Source organism: Salvia hispanica, chromosome 5, assembly GCF_029641045.1.
Source record: "Salvia hispanica isolate PSC_SH4W2 chromosome 5, Shi_PSC_v1, whole genome shotgun sequence".
Taxonomy (NCBI): Eukaryota; Viridiplantae; Streptophyta; class Magnoliopsida; order Lamiales; family Lamiaceae; genus Salvia; species Salvia hispanica.
Window position 1 is genome coordinate 32,016,392 of NC_142696.1, and position 17,438 is coordinate 32,033,829.

At 36.2% G+C, this 17,438-nt stretch overlaps 3 protein-coding genes across 6 annotated transcripts; 1 reads left to right on the forward strand and 2 right to left on the reverse strand.

The window, feature by feature from the left end:
• Positions 1 to 765: 765 nt before the first annotated feature.
• LOC125190676 (reactive oxygen species modulator-like protein) lies at positions 766 to 2,803 on the forward strand. The gene is made up of 3 exons (XM_048088026.2): positions 766 to 918; positions 1,274 to 1,311; positions 2,449 to 2,803. The coding sequence occupies exons 1-3, from the start codon at positions 846 to 848 to the stop codon at positions 2,560 to 2,562; spliced, it is 225 nt and encodes a 74-aa protein (XP_047943983.1). The 5' UTR covers positions 766 to 845; the 3' UTR covers positions 2,563 to 2,803.
• Positions 2,804 to 2,931: 128 nt separating this feature from the next.
• LOC125190675 (protein PATRONUS 2) lies at positions 2,932 to 5,262 on the reverse strand. The gene is made up of 5 exons (XM_048088025.2): positions 5,154 to 5,262; positions 4,604 to 4,684; positions 4,076 to 4,432; positions 3,502 to 3,533; positions 2,932 to 3,409 (listed from the first exon to the last, which is right to left on the reverse strand). The coding sequence occupies exons 2-5, from the start codon at positions 4,668 to 4,670 to the stop codon at positions 3,215 to 3,217; spliced, it is 651 nt and encodes a 216-aa protein (XP_047943982.1). The 5' UTR covers positions 4,671 to 4,684; positions 5,154 to 5,262; the 3' UTR covers positions 2,932 to 3,214.
• Positions 5,263 to 6,339: 1,077 nt separating this feature from the next.
• On the reverse strand, positions 6,340 to 15,544 carry LOC125187569 (Regulator of chromosome condensation (RCC1) family with FYVE zinc finger domain-containing protein). Of its 4 annotated transcripts, none has more exons than XR_007170625.2 (10): positions 15,050 to 15,544; positions 13,598 to 13,684; positions 12,524 to 12,613; positions 11,927 to 12,007; positions 11,628 to 11,822; positions 9,356 to 11,491; positions 8,421 to 8,567; positions 7,189 to 7,571; positions 6,642 to 6,851; positions 6,340 to 6,513 (listed from the first exon to the last, which is right to left on the reverse strand). XR_007170625.2 is itself a non-coding variant. In XM_048084186.2 (10 exons), the coding sequence occupies exons 1-9, from the start codon at positions 15,125 to 15,127 to the stop codon at positions 6,719 to 6,721; spliced, it is 3,330 nt and encodes a 1,109-aa protein (XP_047940143.2). In that variant the 5' UTR covers positions 15,128 to 15,544; the 3' UTR covers positions 6,340 to 6,513; positions 6,706 to 6,718. The 4 variants fall into 4 exon arrangements, 3 of the variants coding, with proteins under 3 accessions (XP_047940143.2, XP_047940144.2, XP_047940142.2); XM_048084186.2 differs by having other exon boundaries at positions 6,706 to 6,851; XM_048084187.2 differs by having other exon boundaries at positions 6,340 to 6,851; positions 9,356 to 11,488.
• Positions 15,545 to 17,438: the final 1,894 nt, after the last annotated feature.

The following is a 17,438-nucleotide window of genomic DNA, read 5'->3' on the forward strand; positions in this document are numbered from 1 at the left end:
GCCGACAAAATTGGCAGAACGGTGTACTGTGTGGCGTGATGGAGAGACGGTCGAAGAGGGGTGTTACACTAAGACCATGTCTACAACTCACACCGAGGGCACCCAGCTGGAACACGAGAACAAAAAAGGGAAGAGGAACAAGCACTATCATGGCCAGCGAAATGCGCTCCCTCTGGACAGATATGGAGAGTATGTGTGTCGTTAGGTATATTTTATTTATTTAGTTCCCTTTTATTAGTAGTTATGCTATTTATTTTTTATACAATGGATTATTATTAAACATCCTTCATCCTTTCCGGGTTTTCTTGGTTAATTCTTTTTCGGATTTGCAAAAAAGAATCGAATTAACTAGGGTCCTTAGTCTATAAATAATGGAATTGATATAACTTCTCTTTAGGTAAAATAATTTTCCTACTTTTCTCTTGCTTTTACTTTATGCAACCCTAGTTTGATGTGTAACAATTTGATAATATGTAATACAAATTTAAAAGAAATACAATAGATCATGCATAAATGAGATGCTAGTACTAATATCCAAGCACTCCTTAATCTATAATAATACCTACATGAACAATCAATCATAAAACCAACCAAACCTCTTTATACTAAAGTTTGTATTAAAAAAGCAGGAATGAAAATTTGAAATTAATTAACTGCTGTGAGAATTTTCATCGAATAATATAGCAGTGACCAATTTGTAAAAATAAAACCTAATTTGTAATTCACCCCTTATAGTATTTATTGATAGAAAAGTAAAAACATAATCAAATTCTATATAAGAGCTGAAGCCGAAGCTTCAAGTTTTATTCAACACCAAAAACACTATTAATCGAAGAAGAGAAGAGATGGCAAGGGATAGCTGTCTGACGCGAATTACGGCGGGCTTCGCCATCGGAGGAGCTGTCGGCGGCGCTGTGGGTAAGACCCCCTAATTCTCTCATAACCCTATTTGCAACAATCTCTTTCTCTCTTTCCCAATTAAATCCCTACGGAAACAGTATCATATGCCTCTGTTTTTAATTATCGTGTTACAGTTTATCAAATGCCTAGGTCATGGAGAGAATGTGTTCAATTCCTGCTTTTAAAAATTTTAATTGTTTTATGCTTTGTTTGAAACCTAATTCAGGACTGTGGAGTTAGCTTAAATTAGGCTTTTTCCGAAGCAGCACAAGTTTTTATCCCCAAATTGAATGAATTATAACAACTTGATCCTGTTTAATTGGTTATCTGAATGTTTGTATTCATCAACTGATGGTAATGTTATCATCTGCAGGTGCTGTTTATGGAACTTATGATGCTATAAGATCTAAGGTGATTTTTTCCCTCTGCCTTCTGCTTTTTAAAACCACAAAATTCATGCCCTTTTAGATAAAGCTTTCCTTATCTTGAGCAACAGAGGGAGTTTGGTCTATGTCATTTACAATTTTTTGGATCAAGTATCAATCCAAATTGAACTACTTATAGTATTAAATTGGCGCGTATCTTAATGTTGTTTGCGTGCTGGATGGGATTTTAAGAGAAAACCGATGACTGAGCTTTGATGATGCTATTTTTGTCTATCCTTTGTTGTAGTCAGCATCTATAAATGTATAAACATTACCTTTTTGAATACCTGAATCATATGATATTTTGATGCTTGATGATGGTTGAAATCCGTTAAAGAGATCTGGAGACAAAATCGTTAGGCTGTCTGTTTTTGTTTTCCATTTAATCTACTAAGTAACTAGGGTTTGGAAAAGCAGGAACTGTATAAGAAACAGTAAATTAGAGAGAAAAGAATTCATGGAACCAGTTAAGTTGCATTGCTGCTCTTATATGGAGTATGTGACATTGGGAACCATGGCATGTTATTTTCTTTTGAGTTAATTGTAGTCCGTATATCCTTTGTTATTGGTTCCTGTTTATTTACTTCTATGCAATAGAGGGGCCAAACATCCTGCTGAATGGAAAGATGGTTTTGGATTATTTATAGTACTTCTTATTTGTTAATACACTTTAAAAAATTGTTAATCCATCCTTTGATACATAAAAGATTGAATACTTTCTGAGATGGAGGTTTTGGAGAGAGTTACCCTATTGATAATGCCAGATATTGAGTTCATTAAAGTTTCTTTTGAAATATGCTATGTAGTTCCTTTGGTATTAATAGTGCAATAATGTTCTTATTTGTATTATATGTGTGCAATAATTTTTTACTCCTTTTATGTTTCACCAGATTATTAGGTCAGCCATTTTAGTTGGCTTTCTCTGTCACCATGATCATCTTTCAGATATTAGTCTCTGCCTTCAAGGTTTAACACACCATACTGAATGCTACTGGAGATGTGAATATATTTATTTACGTTATCCAGCGTGTATTTCTAGAGAAATATGCTGATAAATGAGTAAAAGGTGACTACTGTTTCTTGACCGACTTTAATGGGAGATTTTGATAATCTGAAAATGCAGGTTCCGGGTCTTCTAAAAGTACGGTACATTGGGCAGACAACGGTGGGTAGTGCTGCTGTTTTTGGTCTTTTCCTTGGAGCTGGAAGCTTAATACACTGTGGCAAATCTTATTAGGGCTCATTTGTTAAATAAGTAAGCACTTGGGTTTGGAGAACTGTGTCTGGACACATCCCGTCACCGGGTATAGATGATATATTTCATCTTAGCCTAGATTTCTTGGTCTTTTTTTCTGCCTAAGTTAATGTTTTCTTTTCATGAATTTCCTTTTGTTTTTAGTATGAATAACCTGCACGTTTATAACATTTTATTGTCATTTGAATTATGACAAACCCAGTGCTTATATTTATGTTCTGTATTTTTTTGGTTTGTGGTTTATATTCTGTATTTTTTGGGATGTAGTTTTCTTGTGAAAGCATAAAAAGTATACCAACTCACAATTGCAAAACGAAAGAGCAGAGTCAAACTTATGAAGCAAATTGCAAGGATTATAATATACTCCAATGTCAATTATTTTGACTTGATTTAACTACATAATCCAACATCCACGAGTACACAAGCATTGAATCTAAGTCTTTATCTCATCACACCAAAACTATTTCACTCCAATGTGAATGGCAGTTTGGCCCAGCAAATTACAAGGCTAGCAGTTAGCAAAACTGATCACAAAACTATCAGCTTTTTACTCGACAGTAAGTTTGATTTTCTATCAAACATGCTACATAATCCATATGTCCTTAGGCAAAATGCATTTCATGTTACCACACTCTTAGATATCATCGTCATCGCCTTCCTTGAGCTCTAATTCGACTGCCTCAAACTCTAATACAGACGGAGAGGGCAGAGGACACTCCTGATAAAGTGGTGAAGGAGGAGACTTCCAACAAGGCTTGAACCAATCAGAAAACTCTAGCATTGATAACTCTTCCAGTTTGGGATTGCAGTTGTCAGGATCTCGATCACCCTACAAGAAGATATAAGCATGACATATCTCAACATCTGTCTACCCAGTTCCTATATATGCTTAATGCAACCGAATCACAGCAAAGTGCATACCTTTGTCTGTTCCATTATCACGTCTGTCGAGCCTGCATCATCTCACCCAACAGAAAAAAGGCCAGGAAATCAATGAATGTGCAGAACTTCACAGGATTGGTATGGCTTGAGATCGTAGTGCTATGACATTAAGCAAAAAATATGACATGTACCACCTCCAAAAAAATACTAGCACTTTGAGAATAGATGCACTTGGATTTGAGAACTTATTCAAAGATCATTTAGGTGCAAAATGCTGTCATTACCTCCGGATGAACGGCCAGAAATGAGGGAAACAAGATATTGTATTTTTGTCTTTGAAGAAGTAATATCTAAGAGGACATGTCTCCTCAATAGAGACAATTTTACTACTGTTATTGATGAATAGCCATTGAATAGTAGCTTTCAAGTTGACATGCTTTGAAGAATCACACATAACTACAATACAGGCTTTGAACAAGAAAGGAACATACAAGCATTAAAGTTTTGAACCTTTTAGGTTTGTGTTATATCATATCTAACCAAGATAAAAGATGAAGTGAAAGTGACATTGACATTGACATATAACCAAGTATTATGAGTTTGAACAGGTTACCATGTCCAGGAAGAACTGTGTCCAAGAAATTAAGCTCTGATGCTGCTGAAGTAGCTTTTTGTGCATCAATGCACTTCCTGTGGTCGTGCAAGAAACCTTCTTCCTCAATGTTAAGATTCTCATTAACCGAAATCTTTTTCTTGGACAGTGCCTCACACTCAAAAACTTTCTGATTTGAAAATCCAATTTCAGCAACTTTAAACTGCTTCTTTCCAGACTTTTTACTCTGTGAGGTTGTCTCACGATGAATAGACGACTTATTAGTAATGTCATTCAGAGCTTTACGACTCTCGCGTGCAAATCCACCCTTCTTTGGCAATGGTATGGATGTCTTCGATTTGCCATCAGTAGTGACTTCTACAAAATGAAATCAGTATAGTTTACATAAGGAGTATACCGAATAAAGTTTCTATCGCTTATGAAGCATCGAGTGTGCTAGAAATTAAGCAAAGCGGATCCTACAATTAAAATAGGCCAAATATGCAATGAGGTAAAAGCAAGGTAGTATAGAAGATGAAGTATTATTACTTTTACGGTGGATGACAGAATTTTCATCTTGGATGCTCAACGGTTTTAGAGTGAGAGGCCTTTCCATATTTCTTCAACACACTGCAAACACACAAAATATTATTAAATGAAAAAACATACACAAATCAATCTGACAAGAAACATCAGAATGTTAGATAACATTGTTAACCTCTCACAATTCAAAATTATGAATATGAAAAGCCTTTAAACACGAAATCAGGAGCATAGCATAGAAAAAGGAAATCTCAACAGAGTGAAAATCATATCGTGGAAGGAAATCTCGGCTTGATCCAATTTCTCCATTCTTTTTACAGCACGAAAAATCACAGCCTTTTGAATTCCTTCGTTTGCTAATCTAATTCCACACTCACAATGAAATGATCTATGAAAATTCAGTTGAGAGAGATAGGTCGCAGCTTCAAAATAAATCAGTAAAACTCCCAAGGGCATTTGTGCTGATTTAGAGGTCAAAATCCAAAACAACTAAATTAAAACAAACAGTAAAGAAGTTGATTAGTCGAGAGATGAAAATCGAAACGCGAAAGTGCACCTGATGTTTCTGGAATGAATTCGATGAAAATCGCGTGAGAGAGAGGAGGAATGGGCGGGAAGGATGATGCCATTGAAATGGTTATGGATTGATCTTCGCTGGGCCTGGCCCATACGAAAAATAGCATGTCCAAAGTTGGCCAGAGGAGTTTGTATAGAGCTCACAATTTCGTAACCGATACAAAAATTCATACAACTACGCATCAAATTAATGGATTTAGATCGAGACTTATTGGGTTCTTGTCTTTATCGTGTTAGGAACCCGATAATTTTGAGTTGGATTCAATTTGGGTTCCATTGGGTTCAGGTAACCCGTTACAAAAATAATAATATTATTTGATTATTAAAAAAAATGCATGCTTTGATTTTATTTTATATGTTCTTGTTAATCAGGTTTAAATTGAATTTTTATCGTGTAGATCAGGTTCAGGAATTATAGTGTTGCTATCGTGCCATGTCGATAACGAGTTCATGTCTGGTGTGTGTCGTGTTCGGGTTGAGAGTTCCATTTCCCCTTATATATTTTTGCCCATCCGAAGATAATTTCTTAACTCTGTCACTGGGACGACCCATCATGCATAATTTGTTACCCCTAATTTTTTATAGTAAAGATAGGCCTTAGCTCAATACTAGTACTCCCACGTCTCTCATTAATTGTTCACTTCGGTTTCGGATTTTTAAAAATGTAAAGAAAAGTGAATTGAAAAAATTAGTCGAATATGAATCTCACTTTTATATATTAGATTTATAATAAAATGTGAGTAGAATAAGTTACTGAAATGTACGACCTACTTATCATTTATGGTGAAAAAAATGAAAGTGAACAAGAGGGAGTAATATTTACCCCTTTCATGAACCAAAATTCTATTTCAGTGTAAAATTATGATAGTTTCCAAGTGTTAATCGTGAAAAGATTATTATGTTCATAGAATTGGTCAAAGATTATACCTTTGTGATGCAATTTTAACCGTCTTTCCCATCAAGCTGTTATCAAACCTTTCTTTCTGACATCCAACTTTTTCTAGTTTTCAGTTTGATAATAGTGATGTCATCAAAAAGTTCGAGAGAGATGTGGGCAAAATTCAACTGCAATCTTCTTGTGACACAAATCAAGTAAGACATGATCAAAGTAAAACTCAAAGAAACAGTAAAAACAAACAGAAGAGATACATAATAGAGAAGAGAAATAGCAGTAGAAATGATTGTGTAGATAGGAATTTGGTTAATAGAATATACATGGGAAGGGAAGGGAAATAAGTGCTCACAAATAGAGCCATCACCCTACCAAGAATTTACAAATTTCTCACCCTCAAACGTCAAACCCCACGCAACGCTCTTCTGGGGAAAAAATTGATAAACCACTGTCAACATCAAGAAGAATATTAGAAGAGGTTAAAACCCCCTAAAAAAGAAGAAGAGATAAAACCAAGACACCAAGATTAGACAGCTTTCCTCCCCCACCCTCCAAACATCACTATAACTCTTGTACCTGAAGCAAGAGACTGAGGGCAGAACCGACAACAGCAAAAAGAGAAAAAAATCCATATACATACACAAGGTGCATTGTTAATGTCCCAAGTCCTCACTAGCTATGCCAACACTTGACTTGTCAACCATCCGCACATTGTATCGTTCGTATACTCTTGCCCGGTTCTCTGCCCACCATGTTTCCGCTTGCTTCTCACTAAATCGCTTCCGGCTGCATTCAAACATTTTCATAATCAAGAAGAATTTCCCCAAGCTTTGTATTTTTCAACTTATTAGCCTAAACTAATCATTTCACTTCTTCAAATAACAGACACTGACACAATTTATAATTACTACTATAACCAAAAACCAAAGGATATTAAACTCAAAACTACTACTATACAATTAAAATCATGGGCCATAAGCAGAGGCCTTAACAAACACAATGGGGCAATGACATGCAAAAATAAAAAATGGTGTCACTTCGCTACAAAAATGACTGTGCAGTTATACCGGACATATTAGTAAACGTTAACATAGAAGGTCTTGTATGGCTGAATGCAACATACCTGAAACGAACTCGCTTCAGATCTTTGAGCCCTCCAGGTAAGGAGGTAAGAGTGATATAAACACCTTGTTCATCTTGCTCAACCCACTCATTTTCGCTACGAGTATCACTTTCTTTTGTTCTATTACCATTTCTTGTTACATCTGTATGTGCAGGTCTGCTGTGACCCAAACTGCGATTACTTGCAGTACTAGACCCATTTGTCAGCAATGGGTTGTTTGGCTCATTTGACTCCTGATCCAAGAAATTCGTTTGACCATTCACTCGATCGATGGAGGCATTTAAAACATCATTAGGTATTGAAGGGGCAACAAGAGGAATGAAGGGCGGAGATTTGCTGCTTCTGGTAGAACCCACAGGAAGTCTTTCAGCCATTTCCTTCAGCTGCATGAAAGAAAATACAATCAACTAAGAAAACTACACAAATCAGTCAAAGAAGTTATTCTAGCAGCATCCTAGTATAGTTCTCTTGTACTCTTCATTCCCCTTGTTTTTCCCATTTTATACAATGTCAATATAAATAAATTTATAGCAAAGCATAAAGCTCATAGTAACAGGTATGAAAAGAAAATTTGAAGAGAGCAATAAAGCAAATATTCCCATTAGCTCCTAGACCATTTATTATCAATGAGAACTTCAAACACCATTTTAGAATAGTTAAAGAAACCAGACTTTCATCCATCTAGCAGTGATGGGCAACTTTGGATCAGGGATCTATACTAATTTAAAGTGAGAATATTTCTTCAAGCAATATGGTAATGTATCTTGCTACAAGCTAAATGGGAGTTGGAAGTCTGGATCTTGACCCACAGTTAGATAAGAGCAGAGAGGGCAACAGAGAGGTATGTAGTTCTTCCAGGTGGCAATGTACGAGTGTGAGGGCTGAAAGTATAAAGGAACAATGTAATAGAGTGAGGTAATAGCAGTTATAGTGTTCTTGCATATGTGGGATTCAGATCTGTGAAAGCCAATATACATGTATATTATATATATGAACAGCTATGAAAACCTATGGAACTTCATATTAAAAATACTACTAGGATTGTTTGTTCCTGATATGTCATGCCATCTGCCGAAACATTTGGGTATCCCCCTCACATTAATTAGTAGTGTACAAAGGATGTAAGAACCACATATCAAAAAAAGGAAACAGATGCAATTTCTTACAGAAAATACATACCAGCAAACATGTAAATTGTTATCTAGAATTTTATACACAATTATTTTTCTTACTTGAGCAGTAAGTGATTTTATGACTTCTTTTGCAGCTTTGCACTTCGCAGTCTCTTCCCCTGCAATTGCTATTGCCTCCTTCAGCTGTGTAGTTGTTCTTTCTAGTTCTACTTCCTGAAGTTGAGCCTTCCGAGTGAGACTTTCTACCTGCACAGAAAAATATTTGAATACTATCTGAGACTGAGAGGGCTATATAGTCAATATACATGAAAGCTTTAATATCTGGCAGCTGCACATTAACTAGAGCACCACAATATATTTAACTGAGAGCATACCCACCTAAAAGAAAGAAATAACTTTCCTTGATCGCAAGAATAAAAAGCAGAAATCATTCAAATGAGCTTTGCTTATCCACTAAAGGAGAAAGCAATGGAAACATCTATGTTGTGGAGGTAAAGAAGTAGTAACACGTTCCTCGGAACAATAATTTCAAAAATGAACTTCAATTATAGCAGTTGCAGCAGAACACTAGAAAAAAAATGAATTATTGAAGAAAATCCATCAATATTCAGGGTGTATGCCCTGTTCAATACGAGTAAAAGCGATCTCCATCAATCTCCATGGACTATAAATTAATTAATGTAGAAAGTAGAATACACGTTAGTGATTTCAGAGAAAAGTGAAGTTTGTCCACATAAACATTAACCAAGAGAGACACTGACAAGATTGCAGTATGTAAGTCTCAGTTTAGTAATGGGCCTCCTATTCAGCACCATCACTTATCTAAGATAACCGGAGAGAGTGAGGCTGTGCACTTTAGCTTATTAAGGTAAGATGAAAAACTTATCCACCCTGTAACCCATAGGTTCATCTCCAACCCACAGAAGAGTTTAATGTGATGAGATAAACACGAAAAGGTGCATGTAATGAGCACCACAAAGAAGTATACGTAAAAAGAAGTAGCAATAACATGGAACCAATTGCATAGAAGTTACCTGTGCTCTTAATTTGATAACTTCTTGGCTGAGGTTATCATTATTTGTCTTTGCCTCATCCAGAACAATCTTAGGTGATGTAAGGCCTCCTAGTGTAGGGGTTGGTGTGGTAGAGCGAGGAGGACTGGCACGTCGTGATATTGGTGATGTTGCTCGAGAAACAATCCTCGAACCAGGAACTGAAGCTGAGAAGAATTTTTTGGATGAACCGAAAACAGGATTGAAAGATTTTGAGATATTAAGAGCCCCCCACTGGGAGTTTCCATTTGGGATTGGTGATACACGACTGCTATTGAATTCAAGCTTTTTGTTTCTTTTAGAGGATAGACTCTCCCCTTGTTTCAAAGGTTCCATAGAAGCAAACCTAGCTAGATTGGGGCGGGATCTTGTATCCAATTTCTCATCTTTATCTTTTGTATCGTTTATTCCCTGATTCATACTTGCTCTTCTACTTATTGATGACTGAGATGAAGTATCAATTTCAATAGCCTTTCTCAATTTACTGAAGCAATTATCACAAACACGATACGGTTTATTTGGATTTGGTGCCATAGAAGCCCTGAGTGACTTCTTGCTGCTGCATGAATGACAAAAAACAAGGCCACAGTTGTAACAGTTGTGACGCTTCCTTTTGAAGTTAAATGGCAGGCGGCAGCCAGAACACATGGACTGATCGACTCCTGAGACCCATTTATGAAGGCAGATAGCTGCAGTGAAATTAGTACCACAAGCAATACTCTTTACTTGCTTGTCTTTCAGAGCTTCAACCAGAGTTGGAAAATTTTGGTCGTTTGTATCCCCATGACCCAACCTACCGTTTGCTCCCTTTCCCCATGTATAAACTTCAGTTCTTGAGGTCAACACAGCCACGTGATAAGCACCACAAGCTATCTCCTCAACAAAACTCTTCCCGAGTCTTCCCTCAACACGACATGGGAGCTTCCCATCAGCTTGAGGGTTTCCCAGCTGTCCATAAACTGGACTCCCCATGGCATATACATGTCCTGAGGTTGTAAGAGCCACAGTCATACTGTGCCCACAAGCAACTTGGCAAAAATTTGGTTCTACAAGAGCAGCAACACAGGTAGGAACAAGTTTTGATTCCTTATCACCATGTCCAAGTCGACCTTTGTCTCCATCTCCCCATGTAAAAAGCTTTCCTGAAGAACAGTTACTGGAACTTGAGCTTCCAACCATAACTTCAACAACTGCAGCAGTATGCCAAACACCACATGCTGCTCTTACAGTGCGTAGACCCTTAAGAGATTCCACTTCTCGCGGCTTTGAGATACTTGCACGATCTCCATGACCAAGAACCGCAAAAGTTCCATCACCGAAAGTAAACAACTGCCCAGCAGAAGTCACAACAGCTGTATGCCAAGGCCCACATGAGATTGAAGAAACATGTATTCCCTCCAGTGGCCCATTTACTCTTTTTGGCACCCAATGGCTAACTTCATTTCCATGACCTAGAAGGCCGAAATGACCATCACCCCAAGTGTACAAATCTCCTGAAAGTGTAACAGCACAAGAATGATATTCACCACATGCAACAAGCTCAATATTTGTATTGCTGAGCCCATCAATTAGCTTCGGATGCAAGACATCAGCATCTACACCGTGGCCAAGCCTGCCTCCTAATTCCTCACCCCAAGAGAATATCTCTCCCTGCTTGGTCACAATGGCAGCATGTCGTCCACCACAAGCTATGTTCTGAACATCTAATACAACTGCAGACTCCAACGCCTTGGGCAATAATGCATCCATTTTCGCTACAAGACTACTCCCAACTCTGTGTGGTCCACCGCCAATAACTCCATCCCCGGTGCCTTCTCCCCAAATAAAAACATCACCCAGGGCGTCACCATCATCATGACCAGAACCTTGACTTGATGAGCTTACAGCACTAGAAAGGCTCACACGGAAGGCGTCCACCCCAATTCCTTTCATGTGACCATGTATGCCATCAGAGCCTCCAGAAGACACAGAATGCACCGAAGCACTAGCAGAATCTGAGGGGAAGAAACCCTTTGGAGGCACAGCATACATTATGGCATCGGAAAATACCTTATCCAGACCATTTTTTGGAGGACTCTCATAAGGGCTGTGGAGACGAAGTTGATCACCACCATCCTGCTAAGATTTCAAGTTGCAAAAGTTTCCTTTTAAAAGGGCAAAAAGGGAAGGGAAAAAAGAAAGTGAAGAGCATACAGATGCCTAGCCCATAATTCAGAAAAGAGGATGGAATAAGGTTATAGTAAAAACACTACACCTTCTGCAAGATATCACCACTATCAAAGGGAGAGTGCAGCGGCGAACTTCTTCTAGTGTATGTTCTAGGACTAGTAGCTCCAGAAGAGATTCCATCACTCCTGGATTCTGTTCTCCACTTACGCTGGTGACCTCGTGAGATCAATGCCTTAAGGCCACTAAACCAGACTTCAGCTTCCTCCTTGTCCTTGCATATCTACAAAAGAAGAGGACAAAGTCCAAATTAAATTATCAGTGAAAGATTGATGGCCCAAATATAGTATTTTAAAAAGAACATGGGGATCGCAAACAGAATCTTACCAAATCAAGTGATCTGTCATTGTATATAAGAGAAAAGGATTGATATTCTTTCTCAGGTCGTGGGTACCTTTGAAAAATTGGCTGCAACAGGAGACAAATAGTCAGAATAAAAGAAAGGCGATTCAAGCATGTAGCCAGAGATCTATAACAGGACCATGATTCCACAAATTAACTGAGCACACTCTACACAAATCAAAGAATAACTTCATACTGAGATAGCATAAATCTCCAAAGACTAAGTTCAAGATTAAATGATACAGTTTGTCACTTTATCTCTAAAAGATACATAAGGGTACCCCAAATATAACTAAGAAAAAGGAAAGGTTTGATTAGCCCAGCAATGAGAAATAGTCCTAAAAGTCTACTACATCAATACTTTAAAGACAATATTCACTAGTCCCAAAGATCTGTTTTAACTCTAACAGGCTGAGGGACCACAGACTAGAGTATCCTGTGGTCGTGTCAGATTTGCAGCATTATTTGGCATATGAGTCTGCAGGGGCTAAATGACATGATGAACCATAAAAGTAAATCATAGGTATAACATGAAATGTTATTGTGCATAATCATTGAATAGGTGTCCAATAGGAAACTAACAGTCCGTTGTCCTGATATAATTCTGGAGACATGACTAAGTTTAAGGTGTTTCTCCTCTTTCCCCGAAAACCATATGAGGACAGATTCATCCTGAAATAAAACAGATGCACGAGTTAAATGTTTCCAGTGTCATCGAGAAATGCCGGAACACAAATAGCACGTTACAAGTGGAGTAATTATAAACAGCCAAACCATTATTTATATAATAAAATATTGTGCCAGGGTTCAACAACCAAGCCAAATGTGATCAACACTTCTGAGGATCAGGCTATCGTATGCTCATATTTGATTGTGCTCATCAGATTACACAAATGAAAAGAACCTTCCAAGACTGTAAGAAGGCTTATCAAAACTTGCATTGATATAAAGGTAATAAAAGTTTGCGATAAAGTGCTTCTTTCACCATCCAAATCAAGTCTAAAAACAAAACTAAAGCCCTAGCCGTCCATTCCAGCTCCCTTACTAGAGGAAGAAATAGGAGATCAGAACATCATGCATCACTTATAAAGGAGTTATTTATCAGCCTACTGCCTATACTTTAGTTTTGATCACATGAATCGACAATGAAATTTGAGGCTTAATCTAAGATAGTAAATACACGGCATAAAAATTACAAAATCATAAAATGGACATAAAGGTTCCACGATCATAACATATTGCTTTGTTCCCTTCTTCTATTATTATTTCATTTTGTTTCTTAGTAATTTTTTTTCCTTTCTAAGTTATTGCTAGTATATCAAATTATACCAGTAAAAACAATCATAAATCAATGTTCACTTTCACACATCAATATTTCATGCATGATATAAGTCAAGAGACTGTGTGGCAAACTGGGATATCAATCAATTGCTACAGTGTATAGTTGGCCTTGAAGTACACAACCATAAAAAAATACACATGGATTCATGAACCTTAAAAAACTTATTACTATTATATTTAAAGAGAGTAAAATATATAAATAAAAAAACTGAAGACTATTGAAAATAATTGCATTTGCAACAAATTGTAAAGTCACAAAATAAAGTGTCAATGACAAGCCCAATCGCCGAAATCTTAAGAATCCAATGGGCTTACATTTGCCAGGCGGAAAGGACAAAATTTTGGTTTCCCTCTTCTTCCATACTTCAGTAAGTATGCACCTTTCTTTAGAGCTGTGATAGCCTGCAAAAAATTCAGCATATTTCAAAAGATTAGCATAGCCAGCATGGTTTACACAGAAACAAAGTCTATTACGAAGCTTATGAAAATAAATATGCAGCCAGTTGGATACGAGAAATGAAATAGCGAGATAACTGATGTTGTATAGTTCCAGTTAAATATACAGAAACTAAGGAATCTAAAGAACAACTCCTTAAACTAAGAAATGAAAAACTCCTAGGTCAAATTAAATGTCAATGCAGCATATCTGCACATCTAAGTTCTACTTTTCAAGCCTCAAGCAACCACAACTAAAAGAATAATTCCCGTTAGAAGAACATGATGATTGAGTACCAAGAAAACAAAAAAAAAACATATTTGAGTTGTTAGGAATTTTTAAGGAACGGAGTATTTGAGCAATCACTTCATCATATGAAGCATTAAATCAATTGAGACTTCACTATGAGCTATTCAGATACATGAAGATAGTACTAAACTACTAATTCATGTACCCAGAAAAGGAACTGCTGCTGCACAATTTGCAACAAAAATAGGCCGAGAGATATGAATGAGGTCAACACAAAGACTATCGTCATCTGTTAACTTGGTCTAATGAGTCACATTCCATGTTTTGCATGTTTGGCAACATTAACCAATTTATCTTTAATTTGGATGAGCTATAAATGTATATGAGACAGACCAGAAATACAAATATAAGTATAGTTTGAATTTTGAAAGCAATGTGGTGATAACTGATAAGGCCACTAGCCAGCAAAGCAATCATGGGACTGCCAAGAGTCAGATTTACGTAATGTGTGGCATACACATGAGGAAAATAATCAAGAAAACTTATTTACTCTTAAAGAATTTAACAGAAATTTTTAAAAATCCAGTCTATAGATTTTTCATGAGTTGATGCTAGGGTCTTACAAACAATGAAGTGTTCAAAGAAAAGCCTCAGAATTTTCTTATAGTTATAGCTTACTGATTCTCACTTCAAGAGCATGCTTCCACATAACAATACTAGTTTAAAAGTCTGGTGATCTACTTAGGAAAAAAATACTCAGTTAAACCAAATAACCAGTCACGACAAGCGGTGAATGAACCATTTTCTGCATAGAGTAACTTCATTTGCATTACGCAGTAGACAAATTTACAAAAACAGAATACGACACCACATATATGCATAAGAAGGAAAATTTGTTCAATTGTTCCAAGAGATGTCAAAAAAGGTCCAAACCATACCACGAAATGCATTAGAATGTGACAATACCTAATTTACTAGAAATCACTAAGCAGCAGAGAAATTACTAGAGCTGAATCGAAGAATCCGAGAGTTAAAAACGGTCATAGAAAGCAAAAAGCAACAGCAAGCCAGTAAATTTATACTTGTTCGATATCCCTCTCGATTGGTCCACCAACTCTGCTGACGTCGGAGCTGCTCATCCTATCGGCGGCGCGTGACATGAAAACAAAAGATTCCGCTTTCCAGAACAAACCCTAAATGGAAACCCCCCATCCACCACCCACACTCATAAAATAGTCCAGTGCCAGTCAACTGCGCGGCGTCGGGAGCGGAGTAGCCGCGCGAATTGCAGCGGAACAAGTGCGGAGGCCGCCAATTGCGGAGCAAAGTTGATTTAGTAGGAGAGTGGGAGAATGAAGTAGTGAAATAATCGACGGAGTGTGAAATTGCAGCCGCGAAAGGCGGAGATGCGAGTAGTGAGAGAAGAGAGGAGATCAGGAGAAGGCGAGCTGAGTAAAATCCAATGGGTTTTTGATCTGATAATTAACAGTTTCTTTTGCAGCTCGACTGTGTAACAAAGCTATTCTGTGGAGAGAGAGAAAGAGAGAGAGAGGGGAAAATTGTGGACTTGTGGAATTCCTATTCCATTTTTCTTTTTTCTTTTTTCTTTTTTCTTTTTTCTTTATGCATTGTGTGTGAGGAAAGTGGATGAAGTAATTTTTGGGATAATTGGACTCATATTTGGTTAATAAACCTTGACGTGGCATTTGTTATTTACTTCAACTAAAATATAGTGCCATATATAATTTTATAGCTATTTCGGCTCTTGTTCTTTAGGAATTAAATTTGAATTGGAATTCGAATCATATGGAATTGAGATTGAATTCGAAATGATTCAATTCAATTCTAAATCTTTTGTTCAGTAAAAATAATGTAATTGATGTGGAATTGAACTTGAAGAAATTAGAGGGTGTGTCGGTGTGTCCAGTGTGTGAAGGTGTCCAATTTTATAACTAGCTGAAATTCCAATTATCTACATTTGGAATTCAAATTATGGAATGAAGAGGCTGCCGTGGGAATTGGATGCTCATTTTTTTTTATTTTGGGGTAAGAATGTGTGTATGTACATGCCCGTTTATGTATCGTTGGGTGGTAATATGAATATATTTAATTAAAAGTCTTTTTGATTCACATTTAGATTCTTCATATTCCTATATGTTGTTATAACTAAAAACGGTGGAATTGAATAAATGAGTTTGAATTAACATAACTGTAACCGATATATATGTCGATGTTATTATTTTTTTATATTGTTATAATACTCATGATGACATTTATGCTATTTTCTCCAAAACTATCCTTTTGTATATGTATAGATAGATAGATTAACTTTTTAAGTAATTATTTACTAGCTTATAACATTTCATTCCATCTAAGTTGAGTTGTATTCTTTTACAGGATATTTCAACTAAGTTGAGTCGTATTCTTTTTTTTTTACAAAACAACATCAAATCACTTCTACTTTCTCTCTCATACTTTATTCTCTATTCTATTTTATTTTATTTTCAATTAATTTATTTAACACAATTTCTTAATTTTCGTGCATAAAAAAATGTCTCAACTTAGTTACGACATAGGGACAAAGGAAGTATTAGTTATACTATTAAACAATTTTTTTTTCCAGTTATTCACGCATTATGTTAATTGCTAGCTCATCGTATTGTTTGATGAGTAGCACAGATTATTAAACAATTTTAGTTTTTTTCAGTTATTTACGCATTATGTTAATTGCTAGCTCATAGTATTGTTTGATGAGTAGCACAGATTATTAAACAATTTTTATTTATTTTTAGTTATTCACGCATTATGTTAATTGCTAGATCATAGTATTGTTTGATGAGTACCAAAGATTATTAAACAATTTTTGTTTTTTTTAGTTATTCACGCATTATGTTAATTGCTAGCTCATAGTATTGTTTGATGAGTAGCACAGATTATTAAACAATTTTTGTTTTTTTTTAGTTATTCACGCATTATGTTAATTGCTAGATTATAGTATTGTTTGATGACTAGCAAAGATTATTAAACAATTTTTGTTTTTTCAGTTATTCACGCATTATGTTAATTGCTAGCTAATAGTATTGTTTGATGAGTAGCACAGATTAAAATAAAATAAAAATCTAAAGTTGCCACGAGGTTTAGATTAGTACTTGCTCCTTGTCACTGAGTTGTGTAATAAACAGTGATTACAACACAATACAAATAAATATATATACAGACGTAAGATGCCAATGTAATTGGTGTTGGCGTATTTAAAAACGCCAATTGAATTGGTACTTATGTTTAATCATATTAACAGCATTGGCGTTTTTCCATTTCTACTTTTCTAGAATGCCAAAAAGAAAACCCTTAAAAAGACCTTATTTCTAAATTGACCCCGCGCTCAAAAACTTTTGGGATATTATTAGATTTTCTTTTGAGAACTAAATCCTTCTTATTTACTCCATAATATTCCCTGGCTCAAGATGTCTA